This window comes from Coregonus clupeaformis, unplaced genomic scaffold (genome assembly GCF_020615455.1).
Source record: "Coregonus clupeaformis isolate EN_2021a unplaced genomic scaffold, ASM2061545v1 scaf0350, whole genome shotgun sequence".
NCBI lineage: Eukaryota > Metazoa > Chordata > Actinopteri > Salmoniformes > Salmonidae > Coregonus > Coregonus clupeaformis.
In genome coordinates this window covers 205,983-224,912 of record NW_025533805.1, presented here as the reverse complement: position 1 = coordinate 224,912, position 18,930 = coordinate 205,983, and the positions used below count along the sequence as shown (strand labels likewise).

Below are 18,930 nucleotides of genomic sequence, written 5' to 3'. Positions count from 1 at the left end.
TCTGTTCTAACACTGTGTGTTGTGTTGGTTCCTTCAGGAGTACCTGGACCTGTCTGTTCTAATGCTGTGTGTTGTGTTGGTTCCTTCAGGAGTACCTGGACCTGTCTGTTCTAATGCTGTGTGTTGTGTTGGTTCCTTCAGGAGTACCTGGACCTGTCTGTTCTAATGCTGTGTGTTGTGTTACTACAGGAGTACCTGGACCTGTCTGTTCTAATGCTGTGTGTTGTGTTGGTTCCTTCAGGAGTACCTGGACCTGTCTGTTCTAATGCTGTGTGTTGGTTCCTTCAGGAGTACCTGGACCTGTCTGTTCTAACACTGTGTGTTGTGTTACTACAGGAATACCTGGACCTGTCTGTTCTAATGCTATGTGTTGTGTTGGTTCCTTCAGGAATACCTGGACCTGTCTGTTCTAATGCTGTGTGTTGTGTTGGTTCCTTCAGGAATACCTGGACCTGTCTGTTCTAATGCTGTGTGTTGTGTTGGTTCCTTCAGGAGTACCTGGACCTGTCTGTTCTAATGCTGTGTGTTGTGTTACTACAGGAATACCTGGACCTGTCTGTTCTAATGCTGTGTGTTGTGTTACTACAGGAGTACCTGGACCTGTCTGTTCTAATGCTGTGTGTTGTGTTACTACAGGAGTACCTGGACCTGTCTGTTCTAATGCTGTGTGTTGGTTCCTTCAGGAATACCTGGACCTGTCTGTTCTAACACTGTGTGTTGTGTTGGTTCCTTCAGGAATACCTGGACCTGTCTGTTCTAATGCTGTGTGTTGTGTTGGTTCCTTCAGGAGTACCTGGACCTGTCTGTTCTAATGCTGTGTGTTGTGTTGGTTCCTTCAGGAGTACCTGGACCTGTCTGTTCTAATGCTGTGTGTTGTGTTACTACAGGAGTACCTGGACCTGTCTGTTCTAATGCTGTGTGTTGTGTTGGTTCCTTCAGGAATACCTGGACCTGTCTGTTCTAATGCTGTGTGTTGTGTTGGTTCCTTCAGGAATACCTGGACCTGTCTGTTCTAACACTGTGTGTTGTGTTGGTTCCTTCAGGAGTACCTGGACCTGTCTGTTCTAACACTGTGTGTTGTGTTGGTTCCTTCAGGAGTACCTGGACCTGTCTGTTCTAATGCTGTGTGTTGTGTTACTACAGGAGTACCTGGACCTGTCTGTTCTAATGCTGTGTGTTTTGTTACTACAGGAGTACCTGGACCTGTCTGTTCTAATGCTGTGTGTTGTGTTGGTTCCTTCAGGAGTACCTGGACCTGTCTGTTCTAATGCTGTGTGTTGTGTTGGTTCCTTCAGGAGTACCTGGACCTGTCTGTTCTAACACTGTGTGTTGTGTTGGTTCCTTCAGGAATACCTGGACCTGTCTGTTCTAATGCTGTGTGTTGTGTTGGTTCCTTCAGGAGTACCTGGACCTGTCTGTTCTAATGCTGTGTGTTGTGTTACTACAGGAGTACCTGGACCTGTCTGTTCTAATGCTGTGTGTTGTGTTACTACAGGAGTACCTGGACCTGTCTGTTCTAATGCTGTGTGTTGTGTTGGTTCCTTTAGGAATACCTGGACCTGTCTGTTCTAATGCTGTGTGTTGTGTTGTGTTACTAAAGGAGTACCTGGACCTGTCTGTTCTAACACTGTGTGTTGTGTTGGTTCCTTCAGGAATACCTGGACCTGTCTGTTCTAATGCTGTGTGTTGTGTTACTACAGGAGTACCTGGACCTGTCTGTTCTAATGCTGTGTGTTGTGTTGGTTCCTTCAGGAGTACCTGGACCTGTCTGTTCTAACACTGTGTGTTGTGTTGGTTCCTTCAGGAATACCTGGACCTGTCTGTTCTAATGCTGTGTGTTGTGTTGGTTCCTTCAGGAGTACCTGGACCTGTCTGTTCTAATGCTGTGTGTTGTGTTGGTTCCTTCAGGAGTACCTGGACCTGTCTGTTCTAATGCTGTGTGTTGTGTTGGTTCCTTCAGGAGTACCTGGACCTGTCTGTTCTAATGCTGTGTGTTGTGTTACTACAGGAGTACCTGGACCTGTCTGTTCTAACACTGTGTGTTGTGTTGGTTCCTTTAGGAATACCTGGACCTGTCTGTTCTAATGCTGTGTGTTGGTTCCTTCAGGAGTACCTGGACCTGTCTGTTCTAACACTGTGTGTTGTGTTGGTTCCTTCAGGAATACCTGGACCTGTCTGTTCTAATGCTGTGTGTTGTGTTACTACAGGAGTACCTGGACCTGTCTGTTCTAATGTGGTGTGTTGTGTTGGTTCCTTCAGGAGTACCTGGACCTGTCTGTTCTAATGCTGTGTGTTGTGTTGGTTCCTTCAGGAGTACCTGGACCTGTCTGTTCTAACACTGTGTGTTGTGTTACTACAGGAGTACCTGGACCTGTCTGTTCTAATGCTGTGTGTTGTGTTGGTTCCTTCAGGAGTACCTGGACCTGTCTGTTCTAATGCTGTGTGTTGTGTTGGTTCCTTCAGGAGTACCTGGACCTGTCTGTTCTAACACTGTGTGTTGTGTTGGTTCCTTCAGGAGTACCTGGACCTGTCTGTTCTAATGCTGTGTGTTGTGTTGGTTCCTTCAGGAGTACCTGGACCTGTCTGTTCTAATGCTGTGTGTTGTGTTGGTTCCTTCAGGAGTACCTGGACCTGTCTGTTCTAATGCTGTGTGTTGTGTTACTACAGGAGTACCTGGACCTGTCTGTTCTAACACTGTGTGTTGTGTTACTACAGGAGTACCTGGACCTGTCTGTTCTAATGCTGTGTGTTGTGTTACTACAGGAGTACCTGGACCTGTCTGTTCTAATGCTGTGTGTTGTGTTACTACAGGAGTACCTGGACCTGTCTGTTCTAATGCTGTGTGTTGTGTTACTACAGGAGTACCTGGACCTGTCTGTTCTAATGCTGTGTGTTGGTTCCTTCAGGAGTACCTGGACCTGTCTGTTCTAATGCTGTGTGTTGTGTTGGTTCCTTCAGGAGTACCTGGACCTGTCTGTTCTAATGCTGTGTGTTGTGTTACTACAGGAGTACCTGGACCTGTCTGTTCTAATGCTGTGTGTTGTGTTGGTTCCTTCAGGAGTACCTGGACCTGTCTGTTCTAATGCTGTGTGTTGTGTTACTACAGGAGTACCTGGACCTGTCTGTTCTAATGCTGTGTGTTGTGTTGGTTCCTTCAGGAGTACCTGGACCTGTCTGTTCTAATGCTGTGTGTTGTGTTACTACAGGAGTACCTGGACCTGTCTGTTCTAATGCTGTGTGTTGTGTTGGTTCCTTTAGGAATACCTGGACCTGTCTGTTCTAATGCTGTGTGTTGTGTTGTGTTACTAAAGGAGTACCTGGACCTGTCTGTTCTAACACTGTGTGTTGTGTTACTACAGGAGTACCTGGACCTGTCTGTTCTAATGCTGTGTGTTGTGTTGGTTCCTTCAGGAGTACCTGGACCTGTCTGTTCTAATGCTGTGTGTTGGTTCCTTCAGGAATACCTGGACCTGTCTGTTCTAATGCTGTGTGTTGTGTTGGTTCCTTCAGGAGTACCTGGACCTGTCTGTTCTAATGCTGTGTGTTGTGTTACTACAGGAGTACCTGGACCTGTCTGTTCTAATGCTGTGTGTTGTGTTGGTTCCTTCAGGAATACCTGGACCTGTCTGTTCTAATGCTGTGTGTTGTGTTACTACAGGAGTACCTGGACCTGTCTGTTCTAATGCTGTGTGTTGTGTTGGTTCCTTCAGGAATACCTGGACCTGTCTGTTCTAATGCTGTGTGTTGTGTTGGTTCCTTCAGGAATACCTGGACCTGTCTGTTCTAACACTGTGTGTTGTGTTGGTTCCTTCAGGAATACCTGGACCTGTCTGTTCTAATGCTGTGTGTTGTGTTGGTTCCTTCAGGAGTACCTGGACCTGTCTGTTCTAACACTGTGTGTTGTGTTGGTTCCTTTAGGAATACCTGGACCTGTCTGTTCTAATGCTGTGTGTTGGTTCCTTCAGGAGTACCTGGACCTGTCTGTTCTAACACTGTGTGTTGTGTTGGTTCCTTCAGGAATACCTGGACCTGTCTGTTCTAATGCTGTGTGTTGTGTTACTACAGGAGTACCTGGACCTGTCTGTTCTAACACTGTGTGTTGTGTTGGTTCCTTTAGGAATACCTGGACCTGTCTGTTCTAATGCTGTGTGTTGGTTCCTTCAGGAGTACCTGGACCTGTCTGTTCTAATGCTGTGTGTTGTGTTGGTTCCTTCAGGAGTACCTGGACCTGTCTGTTCTAACACTGTGTGTTGTGTTGGTTCCTTCAGGAATACCTGGACCTGTCTGTTCTAATGCTGTGTGTTGGTTCCTTTAGGAGTACCTGGACCTGTCTGTTCTAATGCTGTGTGTTGTGTTACTACAGGAATACCTGGACCTGTCTGTTCTAACACTGTGTGTTGTGTTGGTTCCTTCAGGAGTACCTGGACCTGTCTGTTCTAACACTGTGTGTTGTGTTGGTTCCTTCAGGAGTACCTGGACCTGTCTGTTCTAACACTGTGTGTTGTGTTGGTTCCTTCAGGAATACCTGGACCTGTCTGTTCTAACACTGTGTGTTGTGTTGGTTCCTTCAGGAGTACCTGGACCTGTCTGTTCTAATGCTGTGTGTTGTGTTGGTTCCTTCAGGAGTACCTGGACCTGTCTGTTCTAATGCTGTGTGTTGTGTTACTACAGGAGTACCTGGACCTGTCTGTTCTAATGCTGTGTGTTGTGTTACTACAGGAGTACCTGGACCTGTCTGTTCTAACACTGTGTGTTGTGTTGGTTCCTTCAGGAGTACCTGGACCTGTCTGTTCTAACACTGTGTGTTGTGTTGGTTCCTTCAGGAGTACCTGGACCTGTCTGTTCTAACACTGTGTGTTGTGTTACTACAGGAATACCTGGACCTGTCTGTTCTAATGCTGTGTGTTGTGTTGGTTCCTTCAGGAGTACCTGGACCTGTCTGTTCTAATGCTGTGTGTTGTGTTGGTTCCTTCAGGAGTACCTGGACCTGTCTGTTCTAATGCTGTGTGTTGTGTTGGTTCCTTCAGGAGTACCTGGACCTGTCTGTTCTAATGCTGTGTGTTGTGTTACTACAGGAGTACCTGGACCTGTCTGTTCTAATGCTGTGTGTTGTGTTGGTTCCTTCAGGAGTACCTGGACCTGTCTGTTCTAATGCTGTGTGTTGTGTTGGTTCCTTCAGGAGTACCTGGACCTGTCTGTTCTAACACTGTGTGTTGTGTTGGTTCCTTCAGGAATACCTGGACCTGTCTGTTCTAACACTGTGTGTTGTGTTGGTTCCTTCAGGAATACCTGGACCTGTCTGTTCTAATGCTGTGTGTTGTGTTGGTTCCTTCAGGAGTACCTGGACCTGTCTGTTCTAATGCTGTGTGTTGTGTTCCTTCAGGAATACCTGGACCTGTCTGTTCTAATGCTGTGTGTTGTGTTGGTTCCTTCAGGAGTACCTGGACCTGTCTGTTCTAATGCTGTGTGTTGTGTTGGTTCCTTCAGGAGTACCTGGACCTGTCTGTTCTAATGCTGTGTGTTGTGTTACTACAGGAGTACCTGGACCTGTCTGTTCTAATGCTGTGTGTTGTGTTGGTTCCTTCAGGAGTACCTGGACCTGTCTGTTCTAATGCTGTGTGTTGTGTTGGTTCCTTCAGGAGTACCTGGACCTGTCTGTTCTAACACTGTGTGTTGTGTTGGTTCCTTCAGGAGTACCTGGACCTGTCTGTTCTAATGCTGTGTGTTGTGTTGGTTCCTTCAGGAGTACCTGGACCTGTCTGTTCTAATGCTGTGTGTTGGTTCCTTCAGGAGTACCTGGACCTGTCTGTTCTAACACTGTGTGTTGTGTTGGTTCCTTCAGGAATACCTGGACCTGTCTGTTCTAATGCTGTGTGTTGTGTTGGTTCCTTCAGGAGTACCTGGACCTGTCTGTTCTAATGCTGTGTGTTGGTTCCTTCAGGAGTACCTGGACCTGTCTGTTCTAACACTGTGTGTTGTGTTGGTTCCTTCAGGAATACCTGGACCTGTCTGTTCTAATGCTGTGTGTTGTGTTGGTTCCTTCAGGAATACCTGGACCTGTCTGTTCTAATGCTGTGTGTTGTGTTGGTTCCTTCAGGAGTACCTGGACCTGTCTGTTCTAATGCTGTGTGTTGTGTTACTACAGGAGTACCTGGACCTGTCTGTTCTAATGCTGTGTGTTGTGTTACTACAGGAGTACCTGGACCTGTCTGTTCTAATGCTGTGTGTTGTGTTGGTTCCTTCAGGAGTACCTGGACCTGTCTGTTCTAATGCTGTGTGTTGTGTTACTACAGGAGTACCTGGACCTGTCTGTTCTAATGCTGTGTGTTGTGTTGGTTCCTTCAGGAATACCTGGACCTGTCTGTTCTAATGCTGTGTGTTGTGTTGGTTCCTTCAGGAATACCTGGACCTGTCTGTTCTAATGCTGTGTGTTGTGTTGGTTCCTTCAGGAGTACCTGGACCTGTCTGTTCTAATGCTGTGTGTTGTGTTACTACAGGAGTACCTGGACCTGTCTGTTCTAATGCTGTGTGTTGTGTTGGTTCCTTCAGGAGTACCTGGACCTGTCTGTTCTAATGCTGTGTGTTGTGTTGGTTCCTTCAGGAGTACCTGGACCTCTCTGTTCTAATGCTGTGTGTTGTGTTGGTTCCTTCAGGAATACCTGGACCTGTCTGTTCTAATGCTGTGTGTTGTGTTACTACAGGAGTACCTGGACCTGTCTGTTCTAATGCTGTGTGTTGTGTTGGTTCCTTCAGGAATACCTGGACCTGTCTGTTCTAATGCTGTGTGTTGTGTTACTACAGGAGTACCTGGACCTGTCTGTTCTAATGCTGTGTGTTGTGTTGGTTCCTTCAGGAATACCTGGACCTGTCTGTTCTAACACTGTGTGTTGTGTTGGTTCCTTCAGGAGTACCTGGACCTGTCTGTTCTAATGCTGTGTGTTGTGTTGGTTCCTTCAGGAGTACCTGGACCTGTCTGTTCTAATGCTGTGTGTTGTGTTACTACAGGAGTACCTGGACCTGTCTGTTCTAACACTGTGTGTTGTGTTGGTTCCTTCAGGAGTACCTGGACCTGTCTGTTCTAATGCTGTGTGTTGGTTCCTTCAGGAGTACCTGGACCTGTCTGTTCTAACACTGTGTGTTGGTTCCTTCAGGAGTACCTGGACCTCTCTGTTCTAATGCTGTGTGTTGTGTTACTACAGGAGTACCTGGACCTGTCTGTTCTAACACTGTGTGTTGTGTTGGTTCCTTTAGGAATACCTGGACCTGTCTGTTCTAATGCTGTGTGTTGGTTCCTTTAGGAGTACCTGGACCTGTCTGTTCTAACACTGTGTGTTGTGTTGGTTCCTTTAGGAATACCTGGACCTGTCTGTTCTAATGCTGTGTGTTGTGTTGGTTCCTTCAGGAGTACCTGGACCTGTCTGTTCTAATGCTGTGTGTTGTGTTACTACAGGAGTACCTGGACCTGTCTGTTCTAACACTGTGTGTTGTGTTGGTTCCTTCAGGAATACCTGGACCTGTCTGTTCTAACACTGTGTGTTGTGTTGGTTCCTTCAGGAATACCTGGACCTGTCTGTTCTAATGCTGTGTGTTGTGTTGGTTCCTTCAGGAATACCTGGACCTGTCTGTTCTAACACTGTGTGTTGTGTTGGTTCCTTCAGGAGTACCTGGACCTGTCTGTTCTAATGCTGTGTGTTGTGTTACTACAGGAGTACCTGGACCTGTCTGTTCTAATGCTGTGTGTTGTGTTACTACAGGAGTACCTGGACCTGTCTGTTCTAATGCTGTGTGTTGTGTTGGTTCCTTCAGGAATACCTGGACCTGTCTGTTCTAATGCTGTGTGTTGTGTTGGTTCCTTCAGGAATACCTGGACCTGTCTGTTCTAACACTGTGTGTTGTGTTGGTTCCTTCAGGAGTACCTGGACCTGTCTGTTCTAACACTGTGTGTTGTGTTGGTTCCTTCAGGAATACCTGGACCTGTCTGTTCTAACACTGTGTGTTGTGTTGGTTCCTTCAGGAATACCTGGACCTGTCTGTTCTAATGCTGTGTGTTGTGTTACTACAGGAGTACCTGGACCTGTCTGTTCTAATGCTGTGTGTTGTGTTACTACAGGAGTACCTGGACCTGTCTGTTCTAACACTGTGTGTTGTGTTGGTTCCTTCAGGAGTACCTGGACCTGTCTGTTCTAATGCTGTGTGTTGGTTCCTTCAGGAGTACCTGGACCTGTCTGTTCTAACACTGTGTGTTGGTTCCTTCAGGAGTACCTGGACCTGTCTGTTCTAATTCTGTGTGTTGTGTTGGTTCCTTCAGGAGTACCTGGACCTGTCTGTTCTAACACTGTGTGTTGTGTTGGTTCCTTTAGGAATACCTGGACCTGTCTGTTCTAATGCTGTGTGTTGGTTCCTTTAGGAGTACCTGGACCTGTCTGTTCTAACACTGTGTGTTGTGTTGGTTCCTTCAGGAGTACCTGGACCTGTCTGTTCTAATGCTGTGTGTTGTGTTACTACAGGAGTACCTGGACCTGTCTGTTCTAACACTGTGTGTTGTGTTGGTTCCTTCAGGAGTACCTGGACCTGTCTGTTCTAATGCTGTGTGTTGTGTTGGTTCCTTCAGGAATACCTGGACCTGTCTGTTCTAACACTGTGTGTTGTGTTGGTTCCTTCAGGAGTACCTGGACCTGTCTGTTCTAATGCTGTGTGTTGTGTTGGTTCCTTCAGGAATACCTGGACCTGTCTGTTCTAATGCTGTGTGTTGTGTTGGTTCCTTCAGGAGTACCTGGACCTGTCTGTTCTAATGCTGTGTGTTGTGTTGGTTCCTTCAGGAATACCTGGACCTGTCTGTTCTAACACTGTGTGTTGTGTTGGTTCCTTCAGGAATACCTGGACCTGTCTGTTCTAATGCTGTGTGTTGTGTTGGTTCCTTCAGGAGTACCTGGACCTGTCTGTTCTAATGCTGTGTGTTGTGTTGGTTCCTTCAGGAATACCTGGACCTGTCTGTTCTAATGCTGTGTGTTGTGTTGGTTCCTTCAGGAGTACCTGGACCTGTCTGTTCTAACACTGTGTGTTGTGTTGGTTCCTTCAGGAATACCTGGACCTGTCTGTTCTAATGCTGTGTGTTGTGTTGGTTCCTTCAGGAATACCTGGACCTGTCTGTTCTAATGCTGTGTGTTGTGTTACTACAGGAGTACCTGGACCTGTCTGTTCTAATGCTGTGTGTTGTGTTGGTTCCTTCAGGAGTACCTGGACCTGTCTGTTCTAATGCTGTGTGTTGTGTTGGTTCCTTCAGGAGTACCTGGACCTGTCTGTTCTAATGCTGTGTGTTGTGTTACTACAGGAGTACCTGGACCTGTCTGTTCTAATGCTGTGTGTTGTGTTACTACAGGAGTACCTGGACCTGTCTGTTCTAATGCTGTGTGTTGTGTTGGTTCCTTCAGGAGTACCTGGACCTGTCTGTTCTAATGCTGTGTGTTGTGTTGGTTCCTTCAGGAGTACCTGGACCTGTCTGTTCTAATGCTGTGTGTTGTGTTACTACAGGAGTACCTGGACCTGTCTGTTCTAATGCTGTGTGTTGTGTTGGTTCCTTCAGGAGTACCTGGACCTGTCTGTTCTAACACTGTGTGTTGTGTTGGTTCCTTCAGGAATACCTGGACCTGTCTGTTCTAACACTGTGTGTTGTGTTGGTTCCTTCAGGAATACCTGGACCTGTCTGTTCTAACACTGTGTGTTGTGTTGGTTCCTTCAGGAATACCTGGACCTGTCTGTTCTAATGCTGTGTGTTGTGTTACTACAGGAGTACCTGGACCTGTCTGTTCTAATGCTGTGTGTTGTGTTACTACAGGAGTACCTGGACCTGTCTGTTCTAATGCTGTGTGTTGTGTTGGTTCCTTCAGGAGTACCTGGACCTGTCTGTTCTAATGCTGTGTGTTGTGTTACTACAGGAGTACCTGGACCTGTCTGTTCTAATGCTGTGTGTTGTGTTGGTTCCTTCAGGAGTACCTGGACCTGTCTGTTCTAACACTGTGTGTTGTGTTGGTTCCTTCAGGAATACCTGGACCTGTCTGTTCTAATGCTGTGTGTTGTGTTACTACAGGAGTACCTGGACCTGTCTGTTCTAACACTGTGTGTTGTGTTGGTTCCTTCAGGAGTACCTGGACCTGTCTGTTCTAACACTGTGTGTTGTGTTGGTTCCTTTAGGAATACCTGGACCTGTCTGTTCTAATGCTGTGTGTTGTGTTACTACAGGAATACCTGGACCTGTCTGTTCTAATGCTGTGTGTTGTGTTACTACAGGAGTACCTGGACCTGTCTGTTCTAACACTGTGTGTTGTGTTGGTTCCTTCAGGAGTACCTGGACCTGTCTGTTCTAATGCTGTGTGTTGGTTCCTTCAGGAGTACCTGGACCTGTCTGTTCTAATGCTGTGTGTTGGTTCCTTCAGGAGTACCTGGACCTGTCTGTTCTAACACTGTGTGTTGTGTTGGTTCCTTTAGGAATACCTGGACCTGTCTGTTCTAATGCTGTGTGTTGTGTTGGTTCCTTCAGGAGTACCTGGACCTGTCTGTTCTAATGCTGTGTGTTGTGTTACTACAGGAGTACCTGGACCTGTCTGTTCTAATGCTGTGTGTTGTGTTACTACAGGAGTACCTGGACCTGTCTGTTCTAACACTGTGTGTTGTGTTGGTTCCTTCAGGAGTACCTGGACCTGTCTGTTCTAATGCTGTGTGTTGGTTCCTTCAGGAGTACCTGGACCTGTCTGTTCTAATGCTGTGTGTTGTGTTGGTTCCTTCAGGAATACCTGGACCTGTCTGTTCTAATGCTGTGTGTTGTGTTACTACAGGAGTACCTGGACCTGTCTGTTCTAACACTGTGTGTTGGTTCCTTCAGGAGTACCTGGACCTGTCTGTTCTAATGCTGTGTGTTGGTTCCTTCAGGAGTACCTGGACCTGTCTGTTCTAATGCTGTGTGTTGTGTTGGTTCCTTCAGGAGTACCTGGACCTGTCTGTTCTAATGCTGTGTGTTGTGTTGGTTCCTTCAGGAGTACCTGGACCTGTCTGTTCTAATGCTGTGTGTTGTGTTGGTTCCTTCAGGAGTACCTGGACCTGTCTGTTCTAACACTGTGTGTTGTGTTACTACAGGAGTACCTGGACCTGTCTGTTCTAACACTGTGTGTTGTGTTACTACAGGAGTACCTGGACCTGTCTGTCCCGTTTGAGCAGTACTCTCCAACCTGCCAAGACTCCAGCAGCACCTGTTCCTCAGGAGACGACTCAGTGTTCGCCCACGACCCCCTCCCAGACGAACCCTGCTTCCCCACGACCCCCTCCCAGACGAACCCTGCTTCCCCAAACTGATCCAGGGAAACGAACCATGTCTCCCAAACCCTGTCAAACTGCTGCAGACCAATGGGGTGATCAGGACATAGATCTTTGAACCTCCACCAGATATGGAAACAGAACAGTGCATGCACTACTGCAGACCAATGGGGTGATCAGGACATAGATCTTTGAACCTCCACCAGATATGGAAACAGAACAGGGCATGCACTACTGCAGACCAATGGGGTGATCAGGACATAGATCTTTGAACCTCCACCAGATATGGAAACAGAACAGGGCACTACTTCCAGAGTGCTTCAGATATGTTTGTGTTCCTACTCTTGTTAGAAATTAAATGTAGTACAAACTGACACGTTTTTAAAAGACTCTTTGCATTGAAGGATGGATTATTATTATTATTATTATTATTTATTTAGCATGTTTTTTTTTTCTTCTTTAAAATGAAAATGTATATTTTTGTACTTGGTCTTTAGTTAATCAATCCGATGGGTCACACCAAAGCCAGTCAGCCCCTTCAGTCACACCACACCCAGTCAGCCCCTTCAGTCAGCCCCTTCAGTCACACCACACCCAGTCAGCCCCTTCAGTCAGCCCCTTCAGTCACACCACACCCAGTCAGCCCCTTCAGTCACACCACACCCAGTCAGCCCCTTCAGTCACACCACACCCAGTCAGCTCCTTCAGTCACACCACACCCAGTCAGCTCCTTCAGTCAGCCCCTTCAGTCAGCTCCTTCAGTCAGCCCCTTCAGTCAGCCCCTTCAGTCACACCACACCCAGTCAGCCCCTTCAGTCAGCCCCTTCAGTCACACCACACCCAGTCAGCCCCTTCAGTCAGCCCCTTCAGTCAGCCCCTTCAGTCACACCACACCCAGTCAGCCCCTTCAGTCAGCCCCTTCAGTCAGCCCCTTCAGTCACACCATACCCAGTCAGCCCCTTCAGTCAGCCCCTTCAGTCAGCCCCTTCAGTCACACCACACCCAGTCAGCCCCTTCAGTCAGCCCCCTTCAGTCACACCACACCCAGTCAGCCCCTTCAGTCAGCCCCTTCAGTCACACCACACCCAGTCAGCCCCTTCAGTCAGCCCCTTCAGTCACACCATACCCAGTCAGCCCCTTCAGTCAGCCCCTTCAGTCACACCACACCCAGTCAGCCCCTTCAGTCAGCCCCTTCAGTCACACCACACCCAGTCAGCCCCTTCAGTCAGCCCCTTCAGTCACACCATACCCAGTCAGCCCCTTCAGTCAGCCCCTTCAGTCACACCACACCCAGTCAGCCCCTTCAGTCAGCCCCTTCAGTCACACCATACCCAGTCAGCCCCTTCAGTCAGCCCCTTCAGTCACACCACACCCAGTCAGCCCCTTCAGTCAGCCCCTTCAGTCAACTCCTTCAGAAGGAGAGAAATATAGATGGGGGAGGTTTCTATGTATCTTTGAAAAGTTGTTATTGTAAATATATAAACTCAAATATGTATCATATTGCTTCCACGTACTTAAAATCATTTCCTAAAATATTGTTTTCGAATCAAAGCATTGCAATACACTGTCATGAGCATGTAATCATTTAAAGTGATACAAAATGTTTATTTTAATAATTAACATGTATATTTGTAAAGATATTTATAGACTTAACATGTTGTTCATCTAGTTTAGGATGTTAGTACTGTAAGCAAATATTTTTTATTTCTTTTTTTGTAACTTATTTGACAACAGAACAACATTATTTTCACAACTGGCAGATTTTATTTCTGCCGTTTTTTTATCCATCTTTTTTTATTTTACAGTAAAAGAATAAAGAATGTATGAAAGAATTTAAGCAATTTTAATGAGCAGAGCAGGACAAGGAAACTTAGCGCTATGAAATGTTGATCTAGGGTGTGAAACATTATTGAGCGTTACCTTGGTTACCTTGGTTACCTTGGTTACCTTGGTAGCAAAATTTACTTTTGCAACATCAAAGCGACAAGTAACTCTTGCTGGGGAAGAAGAAGAAGAAGAGGAAGAAGAGGAAGAAGAGGAAGAAGAAGAGGAAGAAGAAGCCGCCAGAGAGGGTTTTAGTAACATTATTGCTAAATGTCACATTTATTTCACTGCTTTTTACGTTTTAATTATGTTTTCCCATGCTAGTTCTAGACGTAATAGTCTTCATCCAATATATTATTTAAACTCTTACAGTGAGGGAAAAAAGTATTTGATCCCCTGCAGATTTTGTACGTTTGCCCACTGACAAAGAAATGATCAGTCTATAATTTTAATGGTAGGTTTATTTGAACAGTGAGAGACAGAATAACAACAAAAAATAAATTGATTTGCATTTTAATGAGGGAAATAAGTATTTGACCCCCTCTCAATCTGAAAGATGTCTGGCTCCCAGGTGTCTTTTATACAGGTAACGAGCTGAGATTAGGAGCACACTTAAAGGGAGTGCTCCTAATCTCAGCTTGTTACCTATATAAAAGACACCTGTGCACAGAAGCAATCAATCAATCAGGTTCCAAACTCTCCACAAGAGCTCTCCAAGGATGTCAGGGATAAGATTGTAGACCTACAATCTGGAATGGGCTACAAGACCATCGCCAAGCAGCTTGGTGAGAAGGTGACAACAGTTGGTGCGATTATTCGCAAATGGAAGAAACACAAAATAACTGTTAATCTCCCTCGGCCTGGGGCTCCATGCAAGATCTCACCTCGTGGAGTTGCAATGATCATGAGAACGGTGAGGAATCAGCCCAGAACTACACGGGAGGATCTTGTCAATGATCTCAAGGCAGCTGGGACCATAGTCACCAAGAAAATAATTGGTAACACACTACGCCGTGAAGGACTGAAATCCTGCAGCGCCCACAACGTCCCCCTGCTCAAGAAAGCACATATACAGGGCCGTCTGAAGTTTGCCAATGAACATCTGAATGATTCAGAGGAGAACTGGGTGAAAGTGTTGTGGTCAGATGAGACCAAAATCGAGCTCTTTGGCATCAACTCAACTCGCTGTGTTTGGAGGAGGAGGAATGCTGCCTATGACCCCAAGAACACCATCCCCACCGTCAAACATGGAGGTGGAAACATTATGCTTTGGGGGTATTTTTCTGCTAAGGGGACAGGACAATTTCACCGCATCAAAGGGACGATGGACGGCGCCATGTACCGTCAAATCTTGGGTGAGAACCTCCTTCCCTCAGCCAGGGCATTGAAAATGGGTCGTGGATGGGTATTCCAGCATGACAATGACCCAAAACACATGGCCAAGGCAACAAAGGAGTGGCTCAAGAAGAAGCACATTAAGGTCCTGGAGTGGCCTAGCCAGTCTCCCGACATTAATCCCATAGAAAATCTGTGGAGGGAGCTGAAGGTTCGAGTTGCCAAACGTCAGCCTCGAAACCTTAATGACTTGGAGAAGATCTGCAAAGAGGAGTGGGACAAAATCCCTCCTGAGATGTGTGCAAACCTGGTGGCCAACTACAAGAAACGTCTGACCTCTGATTGCCAACAAGGGTTTTGCCACCAAGTACTAAGTCATGTTTTGCAGAGGGGTCAAATACTTATTTCCCTCATTAAAATGCAAATCAATTTATAACATTTTTGACATGTGTTTTTCTGGATTCTTTTGTTGTTATTCTGTCTCTCACTGTTCTAATAAACCTACCATTAAAATTATAGACTGATCATTTCTTTGTCAGTGGGCAAACGTACAAAATCAGCAGGGGATCAAATACTTTTTTCCCTCACTGTATACTGTAATAAATAGAGAGCTAGTAATATATATATTGTAATTTATTCCAAAATTGTTATCTAGTGTTACTGAAACATCTCAAACATATTCTACAGTGTTACTGAAACATGTTCTAGAGTGTTTCTGAAACATTATCTAGTGTTACCGAAACATCTGACCAGGCGCTCCAGGTTTCCTTGCTACTCTCCAGTGTTAATATAGAATATGAAGGCCTGCTCTGTGGTGTCACAATCACAAGGTAGATAGTTATAACATTATAGCATTCACTCTGAATCATGTGTGTGTGTTTGTAAGTAATTGATGTGCCAATGTAGTGGAATATAACTTAAGAGGTTTTTATTAAATGCAAAATGTGCAACAAGATGGTAAAGTGCAAGATCCTAAAATGTAGTTTATCAAGAACGAAGTGCCAAATTATTCTTAATTATTTTTCATCTTATTTAAAAATCTCCTGAACCAAATACTGCACTGTTAAGAGAATGTAAGCAGAGTGATGTTGCGACTAGATCTATCTAGGTGCAGTAGGATCAGGAGATATATAAACAAATACCCTGTCATTATGCAATTGTCTTTCCAGTTGACCTTCAGTGGTCTAAATGTTTACAGTCTATATTTAGTAACTAAAGGGAAAATAATGATCAAGTGGCATCAAAGGGTTCCGGAACATGATCCACCAGCTGCTAAGAAGAAGAAGAGCATCAAAGGGTTCCAGAACTGCTGCTACAGTTTCAACTGTTCTGCCTGCGGCTATGGAACCCTGACCTGTTCACCGGACGTGGTACCTTGTCCCAGACCTTCTGTTTTCGACTCTCTCTCTGTCTACTGCACCTGCTGTGTCGACCTCTGAATGCTCGGCTATGAAAAGCCAACTGACATTTACTCCTGAGGTGCTGACCTGTTGCACCCTCTACATCCACTGTGATTATTATTTGACCCTGCTGGTCATCTATGAACGTTTGAACATCTTGAAGAACAATCTGGCCTTAAATGGCCATGTACTGTAATAATCTCCACCCGGCACAGCCAGAAGAGGACTGGCCACCCCTCAGAGCCTGGTTCCTCTCTAGGTTTCTTCCTAGGTTCCTGGAGTTTCCAAAACCCTGTTTTTGCCTTGTCATTATGGGGTATTGTGTGTAGATTGATGAGGGAAAAAAACAATTGAATCCATTTTAGAATAAGGCTGCCCTTGTCCTAACTCGGCAGTTGGGTTCTGGACTGAGGCTACAGGCTGCCCTTGTCCTAACTCGGCTGTTGGGTTCTGGACTGAGGCCACAGGCTGCCCTTGTCCTAACTCGGCTGTTGGGTTCTCTACTGAGGCTACAGGCTGCCCTTGTCCTAACTCGGCTGTTGGGTTCTGGACTGAGGCCACAGGCTGCCCCTTGTCCTAACTCGGCTGTTGGGTTCTCTACTGAGGCTACAGGCTGCCCTTGTCCTAACTCGGCTGTTGGGTTCTGGACTGAGGCTACAGGCTGCCCTTGTCCTAACTCGGCTGTTGGGTTCTCTACTGAGGCTACAGGCTGCCCTTGTCCTAACTCGGCTGTTGGGTTCTGGACTGAGGCTGCAGGCTGCCCTTGTCCTAACTCGGCTGTTGGGTTCTGGACTGAGGCTGCAGGCTGCCCTTGTCCTAACTCGGCTGTTGGGTTCTGGACTGAGGCCACAGGCTGCCCTTGTCCTAACTCGGCTGTTGGGTTCTCTACTGAGGCTACAGGCTGCCCTTGTCCTAACTCGGCTGTTGGGTTCTGGACTGAGGCTACAGGCTGCCCTTGTCCTAACTCGGCTGTTGGGTTCTCTACTGAGGCTACAGGCTGCCCTTGTCCTAACTCGGCTGTTGGGTTCTGGACTGAGGCTACAGGCTGCCCTTGTCCTAACTCGGCTGTTGGGTTCTGGACTGAGGCTACAGGCTGCCCTTGTCCTAACTCGGCTGTTGGGTTCTGGACTGAGGCCACAGGCTGCCCTTGTCCTAACTCGGCTGTTGGGTTCTGGACTGAGGCTACAGGCTGCCCTTGTCCTAACTCGGCTGTTGGGTTCTGGACTGAGGCTACAGGCTGCCCTTGTCCTAACTCGGCTGTTGGGTTCTGGACTGAGGCCACAGGCTGCCCTTGTCCTAACTCGGCTGTTGGGTTCTGGACTGAGGCCACAGGCTGCCCTTGTCCTAACTCGGCTGTTGGGTTCTCTACTGAGGCTACAGGCTGCCCTTGTCCTAACTCGGCTGTTGGGTTCTGGACTGAGGCTACAGGCTGCCCTTGTCCTAACTCGGCTGTTGGGTTCTGGACTGAGGCCACAGGCTGCCCTTGTCCTAACTCGGCTGTTGGGTTCTGGACTGAGGCTACAGGCTGCCCTTGTCCTAACTCGGCTGTTGGGTTCTGGACTGAGGCTACAGGCTGCCCTTGTCCTAACTCGGCTGTTGGGTTCTGGACTGAGGCCACAGGCTGCCCTTGTCCTAACTCGGCTGTTGGGTTCTGGACTGAGGCTGCAGGCTGCCCTTGTCCTAACTCGGCTGTTGGGTTCTGGACTGAGGCTACAGGCTGCCCTTGTCCTAACTCGGCTGTTGGGTTCTGGACTGAGGCTGCTGCTCGGCCGTTGGCCCGGATCCCATCCTGTCTGAAGTGCATCCTGAAGGGAACTTCCTGTACCTCAGTGGAACTTCCTGCTGCTGCTGAATATTTCTATAGCTCTATTCACGTCTACTGAGGGGGCTTGTTCGCTACTCAGGGGATAGTTCTGTTTCCACGATGCTGCTGCTGGGAAGGTTTTCCATCCATCCCTCCTCCTTCTCTCCTCCCCTCGCTCCTCCCTTTTCTTTTTCCTCCCCCTCCTTCTCTCCTCCCCTCGCTCCTCCCTTTTCTTTTTCCTCCCCCTCCTTCTCTACTTTCGCCTCCCCCTCTGCTTCTCTTTGCTCCTCCTCCTCCTCTCCTCCCGCTCTTTTCCCCATCCCCTGCCTCATGCCTCTTTTCTTCACCCGTCCCAACCCCCGTCTGGACCAACCTCTAAATCATCCCTCAACCCACCAGGGTAGATGAGGAAGAGGAGAAGGAGGGAGAGGAGGAGGAGAGGAAGAGTCATTGATACATAAAGATGCCTAGTACTATTTGACTATTTCAATATTAAAACGTGTTGAGGTGAAAGTAGAGAACATTTTTTTTAACATTTGACATTTTAGTCATTTAGACTTACAGTTAGTGCATTCATCTTAGGACAGCTAGGTGGGACAACCACATATCACAGGCAGAAAGTACATTTTTCCTCAATAACATAGCTATCAGTCAGAGATAGAAGGGGGGAAGTCAAGTGCAATGGAGTGTGTGGAGGAGCGGGTGACATGGGAGAACTTGGGGAGGTTGAAAACCTGGTTGCAGAGGTTTGATGGCACAAGCGGGGAGCCCAGCCAACAGCGAGTTGCAGTAGTCCAGACGGGAGAGGACAAGTGCCTGGATTAGGACCTGCGCTGCTTCCTGTGTGAGGTAGGGTCGTACTCTACGGATGTTATAGAGCATGAACGGGTCAAATCAAATCAAATTTTATTGGTCACATGCGCCGAATACAACAGGTGCAGACATTACAGTGAAATGCTTACTTACAGCCCTTAACCAACAGTGCATTTATTTTTAACAAAAAAAGTAAAAATAAAATAACAACAAAAAAAGTGTTGAGAAAAAAAGAGCAGAAGTAAAATAAAATAACAGTAGGGAGGCTATATATACAGGGGGGTACCGTTGCAGAGTCAATGTGCGGGGGCACCGGCTAGTTGAGATAGTTGAAGTAATATGTACATGTGGGTAGAGTTAAAGTGACTATGCATAAATAATTAACAGAGTAGCAGCAGCGTAAAAAGGATGGGGTGGGGGGGCAGTGCAAATAGTCCGGGTAGCCAT

General features: G+C 46.9%; 1 protein-coding gene across 1 annotated transcript in view; it reads left to right on the top strand.

Moving 5' to 3' along the window:
- LOC121556697 (fibroblast growth factor receptor 3) overlaps positions 1-11,984 on the top strand; it is a gene marked incomplete at its 5' end in the record, with an annotated part of 202,654 nt that extends 190,670 nt beyond the window's left edge. The window contains one exon of the mRNA XM_045215005.1: positions 11,179-11,984. Coding sequence (XP_045070940.1) covers positions 11,179-11,346 — 168 coding nt within the window. The remainder of the gene's footprint in view (positions 1-11,178) is intronic.
- Between the last annotated feature and the right edge of the window lie 6,946 nt (positions 11,985-18,930).